The 20,144-nt window shown below is 48.5% G+C and overlaps 2 protein-coding genes and 2 long non-coding RNA genes across 5 annotated transcripts; 2 read left to right on the top strand and 2 right to left on the bottom strand.

The window, feature by feature from the left end:
* Positions 1–2,910: 2,910 nt before the first annotated feature.
* Positions 2,911–14,727, top strand: LOC135816022 (HHIP-like protein 2). 2 transcript variants are annotated; one of them, XR_010553348.1, is made up of 10 exons: positions 2,911–4,343; positions 5,157–5,335; positions 6,159–6,305; positions 6,931–7,060; positions 7,322–7,467; positions 7,690–7,768; positions 8,350–8,522; positions 8,880–8,969; positions 13,985–14,403; positions 14,469–14,727. XR_010553348.1 is itself a non-coding variant. In XM_065329379.1 (9 exons), the coding sequence occupies exons 1-9, from the start codon at positions 3,070–3,072 to the stop codon at positions 14,308–14,310; spliced, it is 2,544 nt and encodes an 847-aa protein (XP_065185451.1). In that variant the 5' UTR covers positions 2,911–3,069; the 3' UTR covers positions 14,311–14,727. The 2 variants fall into 2 exon arrangements, 1 of the variants encoding a protein (XP_065185451.1); XM_065329379.1 differs by having other exon boundaries at positions 13,985–14,727.
* LOC135816023 (uncharacterized) lies at positions 9,054–11,033 on the top strand. The gene is made up of 2 exons (XR_010553349.1): positions 9,054–9,765; positions 10,456–11,033. It is a non-coding gene; the product is annotated as an uncharacterized LOC135816023 (long non-coding RNA).
* Positions 10,274–11,527, bottom strand: LOC135816024 (uncharacterized). Its single transcript, XR_010553350.1, has 2 exons — positions 11,152–11,527; positions 10,274–10,661 (listed from the first exon to the last, which is right to left on the bottom strand). It is a non-coding gene; the product is annotated as an uncharacterized LOC135816024 (long non-coding RNA).
* Positions 14,728–15,487: 760 nt separating the features above from the next.
* On the bottom strand, positions 15,488–18,887 carry LOC135816021 (uncharacterized). Its single transcript, XM_065329378.1, has one exon. The coding sequence runs from the start codon at positions 18,448–18,450 to the stop codon at positions 15,895–15,897; it is 2,556 nt and encodes an 851-aa protein (XP_065185450.1). The 5' UTR covers positions 18,451–18,887; the 3' UTR covers positions 15,488–15,894.
* Between the last annotated feature and the right edge of the window lie 1,257 nt (positions 18,888–20,144).

Here is a 20,144-nt window from a genome sequence, read left to right as displayed (position 1 = left end):
GTGCCAAAAGAGCTCTAGAGCTACAGAGCTACAAAAAAACATTGTCGAGTTGTTTGGAGTTCGTCTCGTTGTAGGCCAAGTCAAGTGGTTTTGAAGTGTAGTCTTCGCTGTCTTGACGTGGAGTTTCGATAAAAGATGAAGGCGACATCTGCCAGACCCAGTGACTCTTCGGTTTATGCCGTTCTTCGACACAACATCATTTTCGTGCAGGAACTATTGTTATTACTTCTACAATAATTATAGTAGTTCAAGTTCTAGTATTACGGATCATGTCACAGTCAGTGCATTGTCCTCTACTTGCCTGTGGACGAGGAACGTTGTGTAGTTCCTGCACGTGCTCAGCACCTGAACTGTACGTTCCTTTAGAGTTTAGTTCAGGAATCAGGGCTACCCGTAGATGTGTTGACGCATGCCACCTGGTGGCTGAATCAGTGCACGTGATTCTCAACCTGGCAGGAGGAAGCAAAGAATTTTCATGGACACTCGCTTGAGTATTCTGACAAGTCCCCCCCCCCCCCTTTCTGGTGCTGTTCTGTTGGCACACTGCATCTGCATGGCGAGCCTGGGACAGGCATGCTCCCATGCAGCTGCTGTACTATTCTGGCTGGATTCTGATATGAGATCACAAGGCTAGCACAGCAGGATCTGCACAGTGGCTGAACATCAGCAGTAAAGAAGGTGCAGTATAAGAAGTAGTAAATTCGATTTCAGTGGTGCAGAACAGTTTTGATTTCAAATTGCATCGCTGCATTGTATTTTGACTTTTGTCTCATGTTTGAAGTAATCAGTTACAGTTTTGCTGTTCAAATGATTTCTGAATGTATCAGAGTGATAATGTTGACCTACCTATGGCCCGCCACCACCCGCGCTGATGTTGTGAGCGACAAAACAGTTCACTTCTCCATAGGTAGCTAGATTTGGGAATTTTCCCTTGGCTTTAATACTGCAATTGTTGTGCATTATAAATTAAGCACTGGTGTGTCGGCAGTGTGGTTGTTGGGTACTGCACGACCAAGACCTTTAGACGGTCAACATCTTTGTTTGTGTTCTGCAGGCCAGAGCGAAGGAGGTTGAATTTGTGGTGTATTAATTCACCGCCTTCCTCTCCAAGAGTACATACATGCGAAGGCGTGGCTCGCCCGAACAGTGTGGCTTCGTCAATATCGACACCCAACAAACTCTCCCCTGTGTTTTGGCTCTTGTTATCCACCGAGCACGCCCCCTTAAGATTCTTCTCCTGCTTTGGTCTACCTCCCTTTCTTGCACTCTCAATCCACCCACATACAATGCATTTATCATCTGTGTGCGGCATCCAGGCTAGTACATTTGGCAGAGCCTTACTACAGCCACCACCACCACTATCCCCTCCCTTAATATCACCACCAACATCACACGGTGTTTCACTTTCTGCTGACTTCTGGATAAATAGTAAGCATGCCCTACAGAAATGTGTGGGGTGGACACCACTTTCATCTTTTTCTACCTTGATACCTAGAACATTGAAGATCTGCAATGCATAATCGTTCACTAGATAAAATAAATAGGGGGCTCTAAGACTTCCGACCACTCCGATGGCTGGGCAGTTTACATCCACCCAAGCGACACAACATACCCACATGCTCAAGGTGAAAATTCAAATTTTTGAAATCAGAGCTCATTGTTCAGCGATAAGAGACGTCAGAAAGAACACGATGCACACAAAACTACCCTACGGATCACAATGACACTAACGTATTTTGTAGATGAAGGTTTCCGCTATACAAATAAACTTCCCTCGCCGCCACCAAAACTTCCCCAACTAGCTACCCAGGGCAGTTTCCCTGGGCTACGTACAGCAAAAGACACGCTCAAAAAGGAGTAAGAAATCGACAAGAAACGCTTGAAAAGTCGCTCGCTCGAAGAAAGAAGCACTCGTTTTTTACACGCGATTGTACTACAGCTACTGTACTCTCACACGAGGCTATTTTTGTTGTTTTCAGTGTCTCAGGCTCCGCTCGGTGAGGCCGAGAAGCCGCGTGTAGAGAGCTGGCCCTGAGAAAATTCTCAGCCCTTGAGTACGCTTGAGTACGGGAAAATCCCCTACTTCGGTGACTGCTGGCCTGGCCTCGAACCCGAGATGCTGTGCACGGGTTTTTGCAGTCTGAATCAGCCGTGCACACACTGTGACACAGACTCAGTGACCATGGTGACTTGCGTGAGTGACAGTATCAGAATCACAGACTATCTGCAAGTGCAACGCATGCCTTCGGCCGGGCCGAGCTCCGTAGATCTATGCATGCCACACACTGTGACACAGACTCAGTGACCATGGTGACTTGCGTGAGTGACAGTATCGACAAGTCGACAGACCAGGCACAACGGGTCAGTCCGGCCAACACCAATCATGTACAACAAGCTGCACTATGTGACTGAACCCGTGAACTCACGGATCAGTACAGGTCAAATGTGTTTTACCACCTACTGTGACACCAGGTCTGCAAGACTTCGCCAATCAGCATGATCAGACACTGACCACTAATCAGAGATTGCTTCACCAGTTCACAATGGCAGTACAATCGAACCATTCATTGTCCTTGACAATGCCAATGCCAATGGCCTGCTCCAGTCCAGCTGTGCTGTCTGCAGCCTGCAATGAAAATAATGATCCGTCGACTTCGCGAAAGCCTCAGTGCTCATCGCCTCAGCTGTCAGCGCCCGCATGCCAACAGCTATGGCAGAAACGGTGCAGCGTTCCGATGTCTGGAACTTCGTGCCTTGTGGAGAAAGGGAGAGCGAAATCGGACACGGTCACAGGCACTCATGAATGAATAAATTGCAAGCATGGCGTTACAAATGACTATGTCACGTTGGCCAACTAGACCTCAAGACGAAATCGGGTTGATACCACCGCGACGCCTCCAGGTACTGGATGCAATTCCGACACTACACAATAATAAAATTTCCCTTTTAGCGGCAGTAAACGTAGCTGCTGTGCGGAGAGAAGTTTCGCCGCAGAGTTCACTTCACTGGCTTGTCCGGTCGGGATTAGGAGAGCGTTAGACACGAGGCCTGTGCGTCTCCGCAGTAATCATGGTAATGCCCTCAACCGACCAGACGTTACGACCAGGCCTGACAGCACTACTTCTGTTCGCAGTTGCGGCCTGGTTTGCCAATGGCCATCCGCAATGCACGGACTTCAGGCCACCATTCCAACCCACCAGACCATTACTGCATTGCCCTCAGTACACGGCCAGCGCATGCTGCACCGGAGAGCAGGATGCGAAGCTCGGCCAGGAATTTGACCGCTTCCTGGCCTCCTGGTCGAGCAGTGACCGAACGGATGACCACCAAGTGGATTCCAGCGGGGATGCGGGATCGCGAACAGCAGATTCGGTGCCTCGGGTAAACCGTGAGTTGAATGAGAGATGCAGGCTTTACCTGCGTTCGTTGCAATGTTTGGCGTGCTCACCGTTTGCCGCACATGCATACGATGTGGAGGCGACAGGGGAGGAACTCGACGACACTCGAGGCCGAGTCCCCGCTTTGTGCTATGGCATGTGCAGAGATCTGGTGAACGAATGTGGTCTTCCGGTTCTTCGAATGTTCTTCAACCTCGGTGAAGAGGACGACTCTGCCCAGGATGCCTCTACCAACCACAGCAGGACCACCACCAGCAGCAGCAGTATAAATGGCGACGCCAGGGCTGGACCGCTGTTCTGTAGCAAATGGAGTTTGAATGACAAGATCTACTGCTATCCCAACATCAACTACACTGAACGAGGTCAACTGCCACCTGACGTGACAGACGGGCGAGGGAATTCCCCTTCTGGACAGGCGGGTGCAGGTGATGATGACAGCGACTGTCTATGCGTGGAAGAGGTTGCTAGCGACCTGGTAAACCCACTTACATTCACCAGCAGCAAAGATGGCACAGGGCGAATGTTCATAGGTGAACAGAAAGGCATCATCAAGGTCATGACAAAGACGGGTAAGGTATTGGGCGAGCCATATTTGGACATCACCAGATCAGTGGGTACGCATAATGGGCGTGGGGATGAGCGCGGACTGCTCGGTCTGGAGTTTCATCCGAATTTCAAGTGGAACAGCAAATTCTACACATACTACAGCCACTACACACGGTCTGGTAAGCATTACAGCCGCGTGTCCGAGTGGACGCAGTCGAGAGACAACGCTAACCTGGCCAATCACTCGTCAGAGAGGATCGTGCTGCAGTTCACTCAGCCGCAGAGCAACCACAACGGCGGACAGGTGACGTTCGGTCCCGACGGCTATCTCTACGTGTTTTCCGGTGACGGCGGCGGGGCAGGCGACAAACATGGAGAGAATGGCAATGCACAGGATATGTGAGTGGACACTAGTATTGCACAAATGTGCGTGGGTTTTTTAATTGAACGGGTTCGGGTACAGGGAGGGTCAAGAACCGCCTTTCCGCTTCCGTGGGACGCCACCACATCATGATCAGGCACCACTTCCTTTTACATATAAGTTGTGAACACCTATGCCAACCCATCATACTTCGAAGTGCATGAATGTAGTATCCAATGTTGTAGACAGCAAGCTGTTTCCGCCATAAAGGCCTCATCAGTACAGCTACGAGCATTAAGTGAGCCGAGCTACCGGTCATGGTGCAAAGGTGGCACCATAGACATTTTTTTAAGGTAGCTCTTTGCTCTAGCACCAGAGAGCTCAAACTATGAAAAACAGCGGACAATGTGTGATGCAGCGGCACTAGAGCAGCCTACCGAGAGCGCTCAACAAGACGAACGCCAAGGAGCGTAATACCCCTGAATGTAGTACCGTATTTTATGGTGTGTTAGCTGCAGCGTAGTCTACGCCGCATCCCCTCCCCCTTCTCGGGCCCAAAGTTTGTATTTTTGTTGACATTCGGAGTATAAAAACATTTTAGAAGGTGCTACTAACAAGTTAACACATCGGCAAGTACAGTACAATGTCAAACTAGTTGATATAATGTCAGGTCAAGAGTGAGAGCTGAGTGATTAGAAACTCAAGTTTATAGTCCAGTAAGTGTATAGACATGGATTGTTGACCATTGCAATGCGTTGTGTACCGAACAGGTACACAGTGCTTGAAAATGATCGACGTGTTTAGATCTTGAGGCTGCTGCTGTTGTGTATTGATGAACATGTTACGCTTAGGTCCAATCTCCTGGGGAAAGTACTGCGCATTGATGTGAATGTCAATCATCCCCAAGCATTGTACGCTGTGCCATACGACAACCCATTCACAGGCCTGGCAAACACTCGGTCAGAGATCTACGCCTACGGTCTGCGTAATCCCTGGAGGTGTTCATTTGATCGTGGAAATGCGCTAACCGGTGAGGAGAGTCTTACACACTGCCCTTTGGACGTTATTACCAATTTACACACTTCAGGCCCTCTCACTAGTACCGTAAAGTACCGCCAGAGCGCCCCGTCTCGCGAGAGCGCCCCACCTTGATTTTACAGCCAGAGAAAGGAAAATCGTATGGCAGAGTGCAACGAAGTGTGTACAATGTGAGAATCTCAGTGTACTAAGGTCACACTTGGCAGGTTTTTGTGTGGAGCTTGTGTCCGCTTGAAGGTACGGATTGACTGCAAAACGTGCAATATGTGTACAAGGTTCATGTCGTATGACCTACAGACAGCAGACCACCTCCACAATACGACCACGAAAGGATGAGATGGTGGGGCGCTCTGGCGGTACTTTACGGTATACGTCTTTCAAGCCTTACCGTCAGGTGAAATACAGCCTGTATTTCACCTGACGGTAAGGCTTGAAAGTATAAGAACATCTTGAAAGTTCTCAGTTTCACTAGTAAAAGAGCCTGAAGTGTGTCCTTTTTCTGAGTAGTATCTAGTATGTTTGTGCCTCGTTATTGATGCATGTAAGATATGCAGGATAGCAGTGTACTTTGGTGAGCAGTGATTATAAGCCATTTCCAATGTGTTGCGTTTGCATGCCATCGGGAAAATAATGGCACGCATACTCCTTGGTCTCACCCACCTTACCCTTCTTCATCCTGGATGCAGTGTGCGTTTTGCCTTTTCAACACTGAAGATACCCGTGCACTCTCTTGGTGACGATGTGTAGTCAATCCCTGACTCCCAGTAATCACATCCATGTTTGATTGCCTTTCATTTCCAAACTTTCTCTCGCAGGCTCCGGTGCCGGTAGACTATTCTGTGGAGATGTTGGCCAGCGGAAACGAGAGGAAATCGACCTGATTGTGAAGGGCGGAAACTATGGCTGGCGTGGCCTGGAGGGCAATCTCTGCTATGACAAGAAGCTCTGCAAGCAATTGCGTGGTGAGATGTCCACTAACAGTCCTAACAGTCTATACTGCAATAGTGACACATGATGCAGTTGGTTGTCATGGTATTGCCATGGTATCAATACACTACTGTAGCAAGAAGGAGCCATGGATGGGTGTGATCCCCGGTAGCAAGAGTCCATAACCCAAGAGTATGCAACTGTGATCTCTTTTCTATGGGCCAACCGCGCGGCGCGCTGCCTTCATTCCATCATTCAGCTGCAGTCCGCGCACTGCGGAAAATCAAACACCGCACTTTCCCTCTAGTTTGAAATGAACTTTCGTACGGAACTGGAGTTCACGCGCCAGAATTCAGAGATTGTGTAGGTACTGGAACGAATCGAGCAAAAACGGATGGGCTCGTGCGAGAAATTGAGAGTTTGAATGCATGCTTTCAGAGCGTGATGAAGGCAAGTTACGTAATGAAGGCAGCGCGCCACGCATGCACCCATAATCACAGTTGCATACTCTTGGGTTATGGACTCTTGCCGGTAGCCTAATCGGCAAGGTGCTGTCCCGGATAGACAGGGTGCTGGGTTCGAGTCCCGCTCGTTGATCCTCCTTTTGCAACACTACAACGTGACTAATTCCGTATTGCTGTGTTTTGTGTGGATTTTCAGAGACATCGGTTCTTCCGATCCATGATTACGGCCGTGACATTGGTCGGTCGGTGACGGGTGGGTACGTGTACCGTGGCTGTCAGTGGCCCAACATGGAGGGACGGTACTTCTACGGGGATTACTCCAGCGGGTGAGTAGACTCAGACTGCATTGCTAGATCCTAAAATAATACACTACAATTCAGTGCCACTATGCTCACAAAAATGTACAGCACAAATGTCAGCTTGGGCAAAGATCACTTTGAATTTCTACTACATGTACAGATTATTGACTCAAGTATTCATTGATTGAAGGAATGGAAATACGAAAAGTGTACTGATTCAGCGTTTGGTTTCATATGCGTTTGTCAGTATGCATGTCTAGTTGCTTATGCTCATATCTTTCTGCACAGGAAGCTGTTCTCCCTGAGCGAGGATCCGCAGAGTCCGACAGGCTGGGTGAACCGGGAGGTTTGCCTCGGGTCCAGTAAAACATGCACTAACCGTATGACGGGACAGTTACCTCGCGCCATTCTGTCTTTCGGAGAAGATGAGCAAGGTAAAGTTGGATTTCACTCTGTAATGAACGTTCATGCTTGAACAATTGTCAAGCCGCCATGTTATCATGATAACCAAAGAAATTTTGTTCTAGCAAAATAAAACAAAAGAAGTGTCTTCATGCCATGTGTGGTGCAAAACAGCGGCATCTGAGATACATCATCTTCCGTGACCCACACAAGGTGTGCACATCTCGGGTTTTCAACTTTCTTTTCTTCTTCAGGTGAAATCTACATTCTTGCCGCTCCATCTCACAGAGATGAGCCAGTTGGTAAAATATTCAGATTGGTGGATCCAAGAAGGTACGTTATCTGTTTCTTCCCCTGAAACTAGTAAAATGGACCACAACAGGTGCAGATTTTCCTATCAAAAGGGACCTATGACGCGCTATTTGCGGGTACAAGATGAGCATGAGTCGACTGCTCATTCGTTGTCTGGGTTTGAGGTTTTGCAAGAGCTCCATAGAAAGCCTAGTTTGTACACTGAGTGGATTACTCTTGATTTGCCGGCTACTTTGCTCTGCATGGGAATCGCTTGACACTCGTCTCGTTGCGGAGTGTGAAAGGTAGACGTTATGCAGAATGTAGTGGCAGCCAGAATTGTGTGAGTGTAACAGCCTGGAGATTGAGTGGCTATGCATGTATGCGAGTGTTGAGTCACATGAATACACACACATAGATGTAGCTAGTCCTCTTTTTAAAATTAATATGATATAGATGAACACTTGGTTTGATATCTATTGGCAGTTATTCTGATTGTTTGCTGGTGAAAGGTCCTGTCTAGCTGCTCCCTAGCTGGTGCAATCTTGAAGCCTGTATTACAATTTGTTGTAGGTAGTGGGATAACCTTCGGTGCGCTGCTGTTACCCTGGTTCTCTGTACAGACGTTCTGATCCGAGCACATGCCAGGAAAGTGAGCTACGGAAACAGGTCGTCACAACTACGCCACCCCCGCTAGCACCCACAGTTCCACCACAAGCACGGACGCCGCCACCGACTCCTCAGCAAGTGATCGCAACTACGACAGCACCTCCTCCAGTCACCCTCGGTGCAGAAGGTGTGTTGCTATGCTTGCATAGTTCTAGAGTGATTTTCAGGCTCCTGAAGTGTACACGGCTATAGCTACCCTGGCCGGAGTTTGCAAGTCATTGGAAACATGATGAGCATGCTTCTGAGTTTGCAAGCAAACTGCAAACCCCATAAGCCATGTGCTTGAAATGCATCAAGCTGAACTTGAATACCATACTTCTATGTCGTAGCTGTATTTTCGAAACCATGCTAGAAAGGACAGAGAACCGCAGGCTAAGAGTTGATGCCTCGTGCACTTTCACACTCCAAAGGACATGCAGCATTTTTTAAATGGACAACGTGAAATCTCTGACTGTGGTGGTTGCTTGTGTGTGGCATGCTGCAGATGCAAGGAAGTGTGAAACATGCCTTAGTCACCAGGGTCTGCACTGGGAACTGCGGCTGGGCGAGATCTGCACCAGGAACCACACTCATTGTAAGTAACTTGAACCATACTCATTGTAAGTAACTTGAACCATACTCATTGTAAGTAGCTTGAATCACACTCATTGCAAGTAACTTGAACCTTCAACACTCAGCTTAGCTCAGGCTATTCTAGCTACAAGTGCTTCTTTTCCCTACAGTTCAATGACATGTGTAAAGTGTTTATGCAGGTAGCGTGGGGTTTAAAGGGAAACTGAACGCCAAAAATAAGTATGGCTTATCCGAAGGGGAATTGGGCACTGATTCCGATGAGCTATGTCTCGAGCCGATCAGAGAAGAGGAACTGTGTCAAATTCCATAAATAACACCTCCCATATTTGGAAATTGGCCTTGATGACGTGCGTACTGCTTAGCTGTCACCATGCTGTGCATGTTCAGCAGTGTAATTGAATGGAAGAAAACAATTACTTTGGTGTTTTGCAGCTCTGTTTCGTTCCCTGACGGTAACCAAATCTAGATGTAGGAATCTGTTGAGCAGGAGAGTGACACATGTCTTCCCGAAGGCTGTCCAGGCTGCAGTGGTGATGAAGAAGACACGATCATCACCCCGAGATCAATCGTAGCGAATTGGAAAACTCATGGTGAATTTGCTTCCACGCCAAGGCAATGTCGAGGTATGAAGGGTGCTTGTACTGCCTTCCAAAGTGAAGAGGAGATGAACATGGCTTTGCATAGCTGTTGTTCTATGCCAACTAACTTACCTACTCTTGCTGGTGCCGTAGTGGCATATTGCAAATTTCGTGGACGAACAACTCTAGTCACTAGTGGCTAGTGAGCAACACTAACAGGTGAGATTTTTCAATTCGACAAAAATTGTTTTTGTTTGAGAACTGACAGTGGCAGTCATTAGACTCAGTACGTGTCTCTCTGCTGCTTCTTTCCCTTCATTGGTAGGGTTGTGCTTGAATAGTACAAGTGCTTGAAGTAAAATAAAATAAATAGAACATGTGGAACATAAATCTAATCAAGCATCAGTACATGTATTGCGAAGTTCAACTTCAAAGCACATGAAATCACAATGATCACGAAGTTTATGTAATCAGGAGTACACCCTGTGTTCAACGAACACATACACACATGCTGTATTGCGCACACACATGTACACATGTGCGTGCACCCCCACCCCATCCCACAGACACACGCATGCAGCGCGCACATCCATACACATGTGCGTGTACCCCCCCCCCCCCCCACACACACACACATTCCTACCCATACACATGTGCGTCCCCCCCCCCCCACACACACGTGTGCACATACAGATACACAAACACACACGCACGAACACACACAAGATACGTGTAAGTGTACATGGTCTTCCTGGTGCAGATGCTGAGCCAGCACAATGGAAAATACCTCCATCAAGATGCTTGATCAAGTGTTGTGATAATGGCACTGTTTGTTCGTTTTACAAAGAAGTTTGGGAAAGATTACAATGCATTATAATTCATAATTGTTCTTTGCCTTGTACTGTGCAGACCAGAATGCTTCGCTATCAACTCCTGGCTTTCCATCGGCATGGTGTTCAGGTGCAGCGGCATCTGGTCCGGGGAGTTCAAGTTGCTGGATGGCTGCACTGACACAGGATGGGTTTGCGTTGGCAATGCGATACGGCAGTCATCCCACATCACGAGCTACATGTTTATGTAATTTATATTGTCGCTCGTTCAGCAACGTCAAGGCTCTGCATGTAAACACAGGAGAACACCATAATACTACTCAGGGGATAATAATTTTGGATATCAATTTCGTGACAATTATTAGATTCACACAATATTCACAACGTATGCAACACGATGCTGTCTATTGACACTACTTCAAATTGAAGTGCTCACTACTCCTCTCCCGTTTTTATCTCCCTCTACCTTATGAATACTCTGCATTACTGGTTTCATTTCTACCCTTTCCATTGCTGCCAGCTCCCAGTCTTTTTCAATGCACAGCACCACCTTGACAGTCATTTTTGTGATTTGATGTACACATACTTTGAAGTTCAAATTCGAATTACATGATCAGATTTTTGTTCCACATTTTCTATTTATTTTTACTTCAAGCACAACCCTACCGATGAAGGGAAAGAAGCAGCAGCTAGCAGAGAGACACGTACTGAGTCTAATGACTGCCACTGTCAGTTCTCAAACAAAAACAATTTTTGTCGAATTGAAAAATCTCACCTGTTAGTGTTGCTCACTAGCCACTAGTGACTAGAGTTGTTCGTCCACGAAATTTGCAATATGCCACTACGGTACCAGCAAGAGTAGGTAAGTTGGCATAGAACAACAGCTATGCAAAGCCATGTTCATCTCCTCTTCACTTTGGAAGGCAGTACAAGCACCATTCATACCTCGACATTGCCTTGGAGTGGAAGCAAATTCACCATGAGTTTTCCAATTCGCTACGATCGATCTCGGGGTGATGATCGTGTCTTCTTCATCACCACTGCAGCCTGGACAGCCTTCGGGAAGACATGTGTCACTCTCCTGCTCAACAGATTCCTACATCTAGATTTGGTTACCGTCAGGGAACGAAACAGAGCTGCAAAACACCAAAGTAATTGTTTTCTTCCATTCAATTACACTGCTGAACATGCACAGCATGGTGACAGCTAAGCAGTACGCACGTCATCAAGGCCAATTTCCAAATATGGGAGGTGTTATTTATGAAATTTGACACAGTTACTCTTCTCTGATCGGCTCGAGACATAGCTCATCGGAATCAGTGCCCAATTCTCCTTCGGATAAGCCATACTTATTTTTGGCGTTCAGTTTCCCTTTAACTAAAGGGGAAGTGCATCGATTTTTCGAGTAGGGTCCAGAAGAAAGACAATTTGATATCGGTTCGAATGGCATATCTCTCGCTTCTATACGATAAGCCAAACTTGCCAAATCGCCAATTGTATACTCACGTTGCCATAGCGACCAGCGCAGTGATGACGTATGAAAGGCTTAGCTCCACCACAGAGATGGTCGATCACTGCAGAATTTGGTCATTTTCAATTGTCTTATTGTATTCACGATGTGAAAGAAGCGCTGTGTTCAATGCTGTTAGTGCCGTGAACTCTTTATCGGCCTTCTCCTACATTTCTCTAGGCTGATTGTGCCTGGGAAATGGTCCCTCTAGGAGAAGATGCTTGGTATTCGCCATCTCTCCTGAGACGTTTTCAGCAAACTTTCAAACCTACGACATTATTTCATTCGTCAATCTCCAGGGGCGTACACCGCTCGCCTCTAGGAGTGGTTCCCATGCAAACTGATCAGCCAACATAATTCCACACGGCTAGTGCTCTTATACGTATCCGATGGAGTTTCTGCATAAACTGCTGGATAATGTCACTGCTACGCATATTTGATTCAAAAAGACTGAACTTTGCCAAGGCATTTTTTATGGATGTTTTGTTCAGCAGGACGATTTCATGTTATGCCGTGAAACGAGTCGCTGAAGCACATCCACACGCTCAGTCTTGAGTCGGGTTATATTCTCGGGAGGACTGCGGTAAAGCTGCCCAAACTTTGAATCACCTGGAGCAAACATTACACAGGGCAAGCAGAAGCCACCATGGAACGCCGGTCAAAAGACTACCCAGGGAAACTCCTCCAACCAGGATAGTTGAAAGCGGCGCTGTTTGCCACCCGTCTGGACACGCACAGGAAACGAAATCCTTCGCCTTCAGTGCAGCTAGTGGCGCACAATGATTGTCAATGACGGAAATCTTTTCCATGTATGGCAAATTTCGGAGTCAATCAGGGATTCCACCGTGGAGGTACACTTTCAGAATATCCTTTCCAACACACTCCAATGTCACTGAAGTAAGTCTTGGATGATCCAGCAGCTTCCAACAACGGTCGCTCTACAGCTTCGCCGACGATTCCGTCCTCTGTGCTGCTCGTTGCAGACTCCACTTGGAAGTCAGGTGCGTCCGCAATCTCATCTATCGCTTGACCTTCGTCACTGGCTACACGCTTTGCCTCCTGCTCAAAATAGCTCTGAATAGAGCGCTGGCCCTCTGGATGTCGACTCTTCATTTTTCTTTTCCACAAAGCGAAAGCGTCGTCAAAAACGTAACCAACTTTGTCGAAACAAACTGCAAAGGAAATGACTCTGAGATCGAGGAATCGCTGTAACTTGTATGTAGAGACTTCGTTGCACCCAGTAAGTAATAGTTAGTTCAGTAGATCTACGCTGTGTCACAAAAATGCCTCAGCAGCACTTTTAGTTTTACACCTTGCCTTGTCACCGTCCTCGGACGGTCAGGCGGACTGCAGGCGACTACGCCGCCTAGGCATGCATGCACTGTATGCACGCTGGGCCTTGATCAAAACATTCTCCGTAGATCTACCCACATCGAAATTATTTTACTGGTTCCCGGGCATCCCGGGAACCGCCCTATGTACGCCCCTGATCTCCACCACCCGTCGTCTCACCTGGCTTCAGAAGATGTTACGAGAGATAGGAGAGTCGCCAGGAAGCATCACATCCATCTTCAGGAAGTGGAAAGAGCAAACAGCATGGTCCTTGGTTGGGGGAAATGCTGAACGTCTTATTTGTCCCAACCAAGATTTCAGCATTTTGTTCGTCACTATTTTCGCTTGTCTGCTGATGTTTTCGCACTCCAGCTTTCTCCTGTCGGTGTCACGTCCCAGTACACAACCGAGAGGACTACTAATAAACAGTTCACTGCACTAACAGCATTGAACACAGCCCTTCTTTCACTTCGTGAATACAATAAACCAATTGAAAATGACCAATTTCTGCAGTGAATCGACCTTCACTGTGGTGGAGCTAAGCCTTTCGTACGTCATCACTTTGCTGGTCGCTATGGCAACGTGAGTATACAATTGGCGATTTGGCAAGTTTGGCTTATCGTATGGAAGCTAGAGATATGCCATTCGAACCGATATCAAATTGTCTTTCTTCTGGTCCCTACTCGAAAATCGATGCACTTCCCCTTTAACCAGGAAACGTAACTGATCTATCGTGTGTATCATGTGTGACTTAAAAATGCTGTAGACTTCAAAGCGCGGATTGTATTCCAGGATAACAACTTTGGAAGGGAAGGACTTCTGCTGGTGAAGATCCTGGAATGGTTTGGCTCTCGACCCCAGGGCCTCAATAGCTCCGACGAGCGACCATCCAATGTCTTCGTCTGGGTGCTCAAAGAAGCAGCTGCGTGTGGCTGTATGGAATTTACGGTTGGTGAGACATACCTGATCATGGCCAGGTCGCGGCACAACACATTCCTATTGGACTTTGAGACAATCAAGATCAACTGGCAACCCATCACCGGTGTTCTGATGCAGGCCTATCTAGCCATCAAGAACCGCTTCTGCAGCTAGGCACTATTGCTAGGCACCGTTGCTAGGCACCGTTGCTAGGCACAGTTGCTAGGCACTGTTCCTAGGCACTGTTCCTAGGCACTGTGTTGCTAGGCACCGTTGCTAGGCACAGTTGCTAGGCACTGTTCCTTGGCACTGTTCCTAGGCACTGTTGCTAGGCACTGCCGGTTGACACGGGACAACTCATCGCCTGGACAGTCTGTGCGCTGTGGAGAACGTGAACACAAAAGCATGAGAAACTAAAAGATCTAGTTGAGTGAATACAGATTCTTTGTGCAATGTGATGGCTTTCAAATAATAGCATCAAACGATAATAATTATTTTTGGATTGAAAAATCCTGCTGTTGATACGGTTGAATCTTCAAGTTCTACATGTTAAAAAGGAGCACATTTCTAAAGTAACTCTTGCCATCCCGTCTTGACAGCCTCGTGTGGTGAATTTGTCCTCGAAGAGAGTGCCAACAGACACGGCAATCTTGAAGAGAAAATAATCAGATCAATCAGTGCAACTCTATTCTGGTGAGACACTTGATCTGCGCATCTTACACATGTTATTTCACCTGCCCTTGGGCGGCTCCCTGGGCAACACATACCCATTCACACACTGCCATGCATGAGTACATCCCCCCCCCCCCCCCCCCCTGCCAGTAGCATTATATTGCTAGTGCAGATTGAGTATTGCTAGTGCATGTACATGTACAGTAGAGCTGCTCGCGCAAGAACGTTATTGCCCAGGGGTTAGCCTGGGACGTTATTATTTTTCAGCAATCTGGCTGCGTTCTTGTAGCACATTCTTAGAAACAGTTCGTACTGCATCAGATGTACTTATATCCCAAAAGCTACTAGAAAACCAACACCGCCAGCTTTTTAAACCCGAGGCTGTGGCGTTCTTAGCCTTTCAGGCTGGACATTCTTCGGGCCGCAGTTCTTCAGTGTGCGACTCTACCGTCACTAGGGAAAAAATGCCAAGCCAGAAGACGCAAATCAAGTTTCCAGCAGTGCAGCTCATCTTCAGACTGCTGTTGACCAAAACATTACACTGGTCCTGTCATACATTGCATATTACCGGTATGTGGAATCATTGCACAGCACAGGAGAAACATGCACACGCACACACACACATACACACGCGCGCGCGTGCGTCATTGAGAGAACACCGTTCAAAACGAAATACTTCGAAAACGTTTTTTTATCACTCAAGGGATGTGAAGTTTACCGGCACCAGTCACAAGACAGAATACTCAACAGCTTAGAATCAACTTCCAGCAAAATGTTGCTATTAATGCTAATGATATCGAGGTCCCGGCTTGCAGCTCCGACTTACATGTATACCAGTATAGTGGATACGTGAATAGGCCAGATTCTTCAGTGGTATCAAGTTGTAAATTATGGCGTCCGACAAAGCAGCCAGGCCGATGTCAGAAAAGGCTTGTCATGAGATGATGAAAATGCCTCATCTTCTAAAACACAACTTGCACTTGCTACCTGCATGTTGAAGTGGGAAAAGAACGAGAGCAAAGTCATGATAATGGGACGTATTTTGTGTAACTTCCATGCCTTTCCTGTGAGTCAGGACTGTCCACCTCACATGCTTGCCCTGGCTCTCTTGAGCTTCAGTCGACGGGCTTGGACGGCTGTATCCTTCAGCGCCTTTTCCCGGCGATCCATTCTCAACACGTCCAGTACAACACGGTCGGGTGAGGTCATCTCATCTAGTTCCTGTGTTATCTGCTTCATCTCACGGCGGTCTGGCTCAGCTTGCTCCCCCATGGCCAGCAGACCGGCAGCTGCACTCTCCTTCACAAAGTCCTCCTCGTCAGCCTCCAGCAATGCCTTGAGCTTGGCGATGACCGGAGGATGCTTCGGACACAGAGTGGCGGTGGCCAAGCACGCTCTCGCTTTCACGTACGGGTCCAGCTCCAGGTGCACGGCCCATTCCATGTGGTTCAGCAGGTCCGCGCTGGGAGGGGGCCGCATCAGACACAGCGCCTCGTACGCCATGAGCTTTAGCTTCGACGTGCCTTCCACCATCTGGTTCATGACCCTGCGCACCACCATGTCATCTTTAACCCGCAGCGTACCGGCCGTGTTCACTGCAGCCATCCGGACCGACATGTGCGGCGACTTGAACGTTCTCAGGAACAGAGGTCTCAGACGCTCGGACATGATGTTGCAGCTGGCCATTTTCTCCAGGGCTGCGATTTTCTCCTGCTCGTCACCGTCCATCAGGGCAGACCAGATCTCATCGTGAATCAGCTTGCCGTGGCCCGTGTCCAGTAGTGCACGGGTTGCCTGTGTGCGTACTCCCAGGCTTGAGTCATGCCAGTACAGGTAGACCAGCTTGTGGGCAACATCCAACGTCGGTTTCTGAGCTAGCCGGGGAATCAGCCGGCACGCTGCCAGCCGTTCGTCATTGCTCTGGCTGTTCAGATAGCTGGTGGACATGAGGCGAACGAGAGGACTGCGCTCGCTCACAAAGCTCATGAAGTGAAGGGCGCGCTCTTGCGCTATCTGGCTAGGTTCCTGCAGCTTGTCGAATAGCTCGTGGAACAACTTGGCAATGGTGCTCGAGTCGTTCGAAATCAGTGCAGCACATTGCGCGCCAAGCCAGCGATGCTGTCGGCCCGAATCATCCAAAAGCTGGTTCATAATGGGTTCAGATATATCCACACTTGGCTGCTGTTTAGTAGCACAGAGAGCCAAAAAGGCAGATATACGCACAAAATTGCTGGTGTTGTGTGCAAGCAACAGTTTATTGAGCTGGTTAACGAGAGCCTGGGAGAGAGAACCATCGCTATACTGGGTCATCTTGGTCAGCTTTGGTGGTGCCGGCGATTTCTTTGGTGTATCCGTTTCTGACCCTTTATCTGGACGTCTTTCTCCGGTTGTGTCTGTGCTTGCCGCACTCGCTCTCATTGAGCAGTCAATAGCACTGGGCCACGCACATAGTGACACAGCCCTGCATTGCTCTAGCTGGTTGCTGTTGTTTATCATACCCTGAAGAATGTCATCACCACTGTGCACCGTACTGGTGCCGATGCCTAGGGGAATTCTCCACTTAGAACACCATTGCCTCATCAGATACTGAAACTCGTCCTGCAAACGACTCTCCTTCTCTTCACCCACCGGTGGTTTGCACGGTAGCCCAGGAGTCGGCACTGAACCAACACCTTGTGAGGAGCTTTGGTTTTGCCCAGAGTCCAAGCTAGTCGAGGATTGTGACGGTGTTGACGGGGTGGAAGGTAGATTCTTTAAAGTGGCCCTCTCAGAATCTTCCATTGATGAAGGAAGGTCTACCCAGCGTCGCTGAGCTTTCAGTTGTTCATCGGGAGTGTCACGGTCTCTCCAGGTGTCACTAGCCGCAGGAGCATCCAGTGTATGCTCCTTGCTTCTGCTGTTGCCATGTGGTGTGCGGGGTCCTTTGCTGCAGTGTGGTGTGCCAGGTCCTCTGGTGCGGCCTGCACTGGGTTCATCTGCCCCTTCTGCAGTTTCCGTCGCGGTTCGCTTCTCCATGGATTTGCGCGGACTCATTGGCATCACCGGTTGGAGATGCTTTCTGTATTGCAAATTCCCGTCCAACACAACAAATTCAGGGCCCGCGGCCTTGCTGGTGTGAAAAGGTTTGGTCCCAGACAATAGCTTCATGTCGTATTTGTTGCTACGCAGTGATTTCAGTGCATCTTCAGACAGCAGGGCGGTGCTGCCAGTGTGGACATTCTGAACTACGGTATCCTGGCGATGGTTGCTGGGTGCTGGGCCTGATCGAGGCTCAAGCTGCTGTCCAGCTGTGGTGTCCCATCGAGGCCGGCCGCTGTGCAAGTAGGTGGGTTTGTGCACACCGACCGGCAGAGCACTGGGACAGAGCGCTTGCTTCATTCTTTGCGACACCACGGCCTTTTCCACGTGTTTCCTCTCTCGCTCTTGCTGTTGGTTGCGCAGCATACACCTGGGTGGGTCGAATATGTACTCCTTGACGGGCTGGCGTAGCTCGGGGAACTGAGATTCCGCCTCCTCTTTGGGAATCCTCAGCTTTCGGAAGCCCACGTCGAGCACGTAGTCAGCCTTTTGCTCTTCCTCAGCCAGCTGTTTAGCTTCCCGTCGCATCCTTTCCCTAAGCTGAGCCATGTTTGGATCTGACATTGCGAATCGTGGCGACTCCAGACTCCCTCACATGTGACGTACACGTACGTGTGGTTCCCAAAGAGTACTGAATACGTTGTCCATAGGTGTCTGGTGAGTCAATGGTGCTTAGCGATAGCTTAGTGTAAAAAATTACCTAACATAGATGCACAACCTCAGTTGCTCCACGAATCCATTCGGTCGTGTGACTTCTTCAGTGATCGGGGATGTGCGCTGCATGCATGAACTAACTTCATTGAATCATTCTGTCATCACCACGATATCAAGCCCAAGTTCTCTCTCCAGCAATGATAGCCTTGACTAACTGCACAGCGTCGTCTCTGACAACTCGAGAATGAAGGCTTGACCTTCAGTCAGGCCATCAAACAGCTACGCTTCGCTGCAGAAAGAAAAACTGCGGTATAGCGCTCGGGGGTTTTTTCATCCCAGAAGCCGATGCAATGCCATGCATAGTGTCAATCATACTCAACATCATGATGTCGAACTCCTCGAATTCGCGAAGCTGCCGATGCCTCGATGAGCACGTAACCTTGTCTCCGCGGTGACCATAGTAACTACTGCGCATTTTTGTGGGATGCATGCGCGGTCCTCTCGACTAGGTTTCCTTGACACTCGGTTTCGTTTGAGTGCCCAGAGCGAACGACGTTACGTGATGAACACGGATAGGACAGTCTGTGAGCTTGTTGTGGAGTACAGAGACTCGGAGTGTGAAGATCAGGCGATTGACGACGTGCCTGTCAATGAAAGGGAGATAATCATCGCCACAATCCATTATCAGCGATCTATCAGGTCGACCAACACGACGAAGAGAATACTTTATTGTATTTGTATCCTTGTGTAGAACTTGAAGTTCAACACTCGGGTCTCGGCAGTCCTCGGAGCAGAGCCGAAATCCTTTCTCCACATCGGAGACGTTCTATCAACAGTTCGCCTTTATTTTACCGTTGTGCCAACTTGTGGTGTGTATGTCCGCCGAGTACAGGGCCTTCTGGCTCGGCTATACTGTTCATCTTTGCCAAGCATAGCAGTGACGACCGTGACGAAGATAACAAAATTCGATTTGTAGCGGCGTAGTGAGTAGGCTGGAGGCTGCTACTACTGGCCATCGACAGGAAAACTCACTGGGTAAACCTCGAACGTGGAGGCACTATCCTCTCGGTTCCCCACCGGACTCTAACCTGAAATCCTAGGCCTGTTGCCGTTGGTTCGATGCTAACGTGAGGGAAGAGTTTACACAGGTGACAGGCGAGAGTGACGAGTAACTGTAAGAAGCCAGTCAGTTCAACCCGGGCTACAACTCAAAATGGTAAGCTTCATCCTGTTCAGTGGCTCCCCGATAGATCACGCTTCTCCGTTTCTAACTTTCGCATGTTACCATGATGTTACACGTTCTAGACTTCATCATCATGACATGTACACGTAGAAGCTGTTGTATACTAGTGATACTGTGATACTGTGATACTGTGATACTAGTACAGTATACAGGGACGTCGGAAGGTAATTTAGTGTAGTACGGTCAGCCATCTGAAGTACAATTTACTTGTAGGGGAAGGATGGAGATTTAGAGCTCTAATCAGTGCATTTTGTCGACTCACAGGGTATTTGGGGCAAATAGTGGCGCGGTCAATACCGTAGTGACCGCACCGTGTCCAACGCCCCTGGTATACTAATCCGACATCCCCCAAAACACAACC

This window comes from Sycon ciliatum, chromosome 4 (genome assembly GCF_964019385.1).
Source record: "Sycon ciliatum chromosome 4, ocSycCili1.1, whole genome shotgun sequence".
Classification (NCBI taxonomy): domain Eukaryota; kingdom Metazoa; phylum Porifera; class Calcarea; order Leucosolenida; family Sycettidae; genus Sycon; species Sycon ciliatum.
The sequence above is the reverse complement of the archived record's forward strand: the minus strand, read 5'-3'. Positions and strand labels throughout refer to the sequence as shown.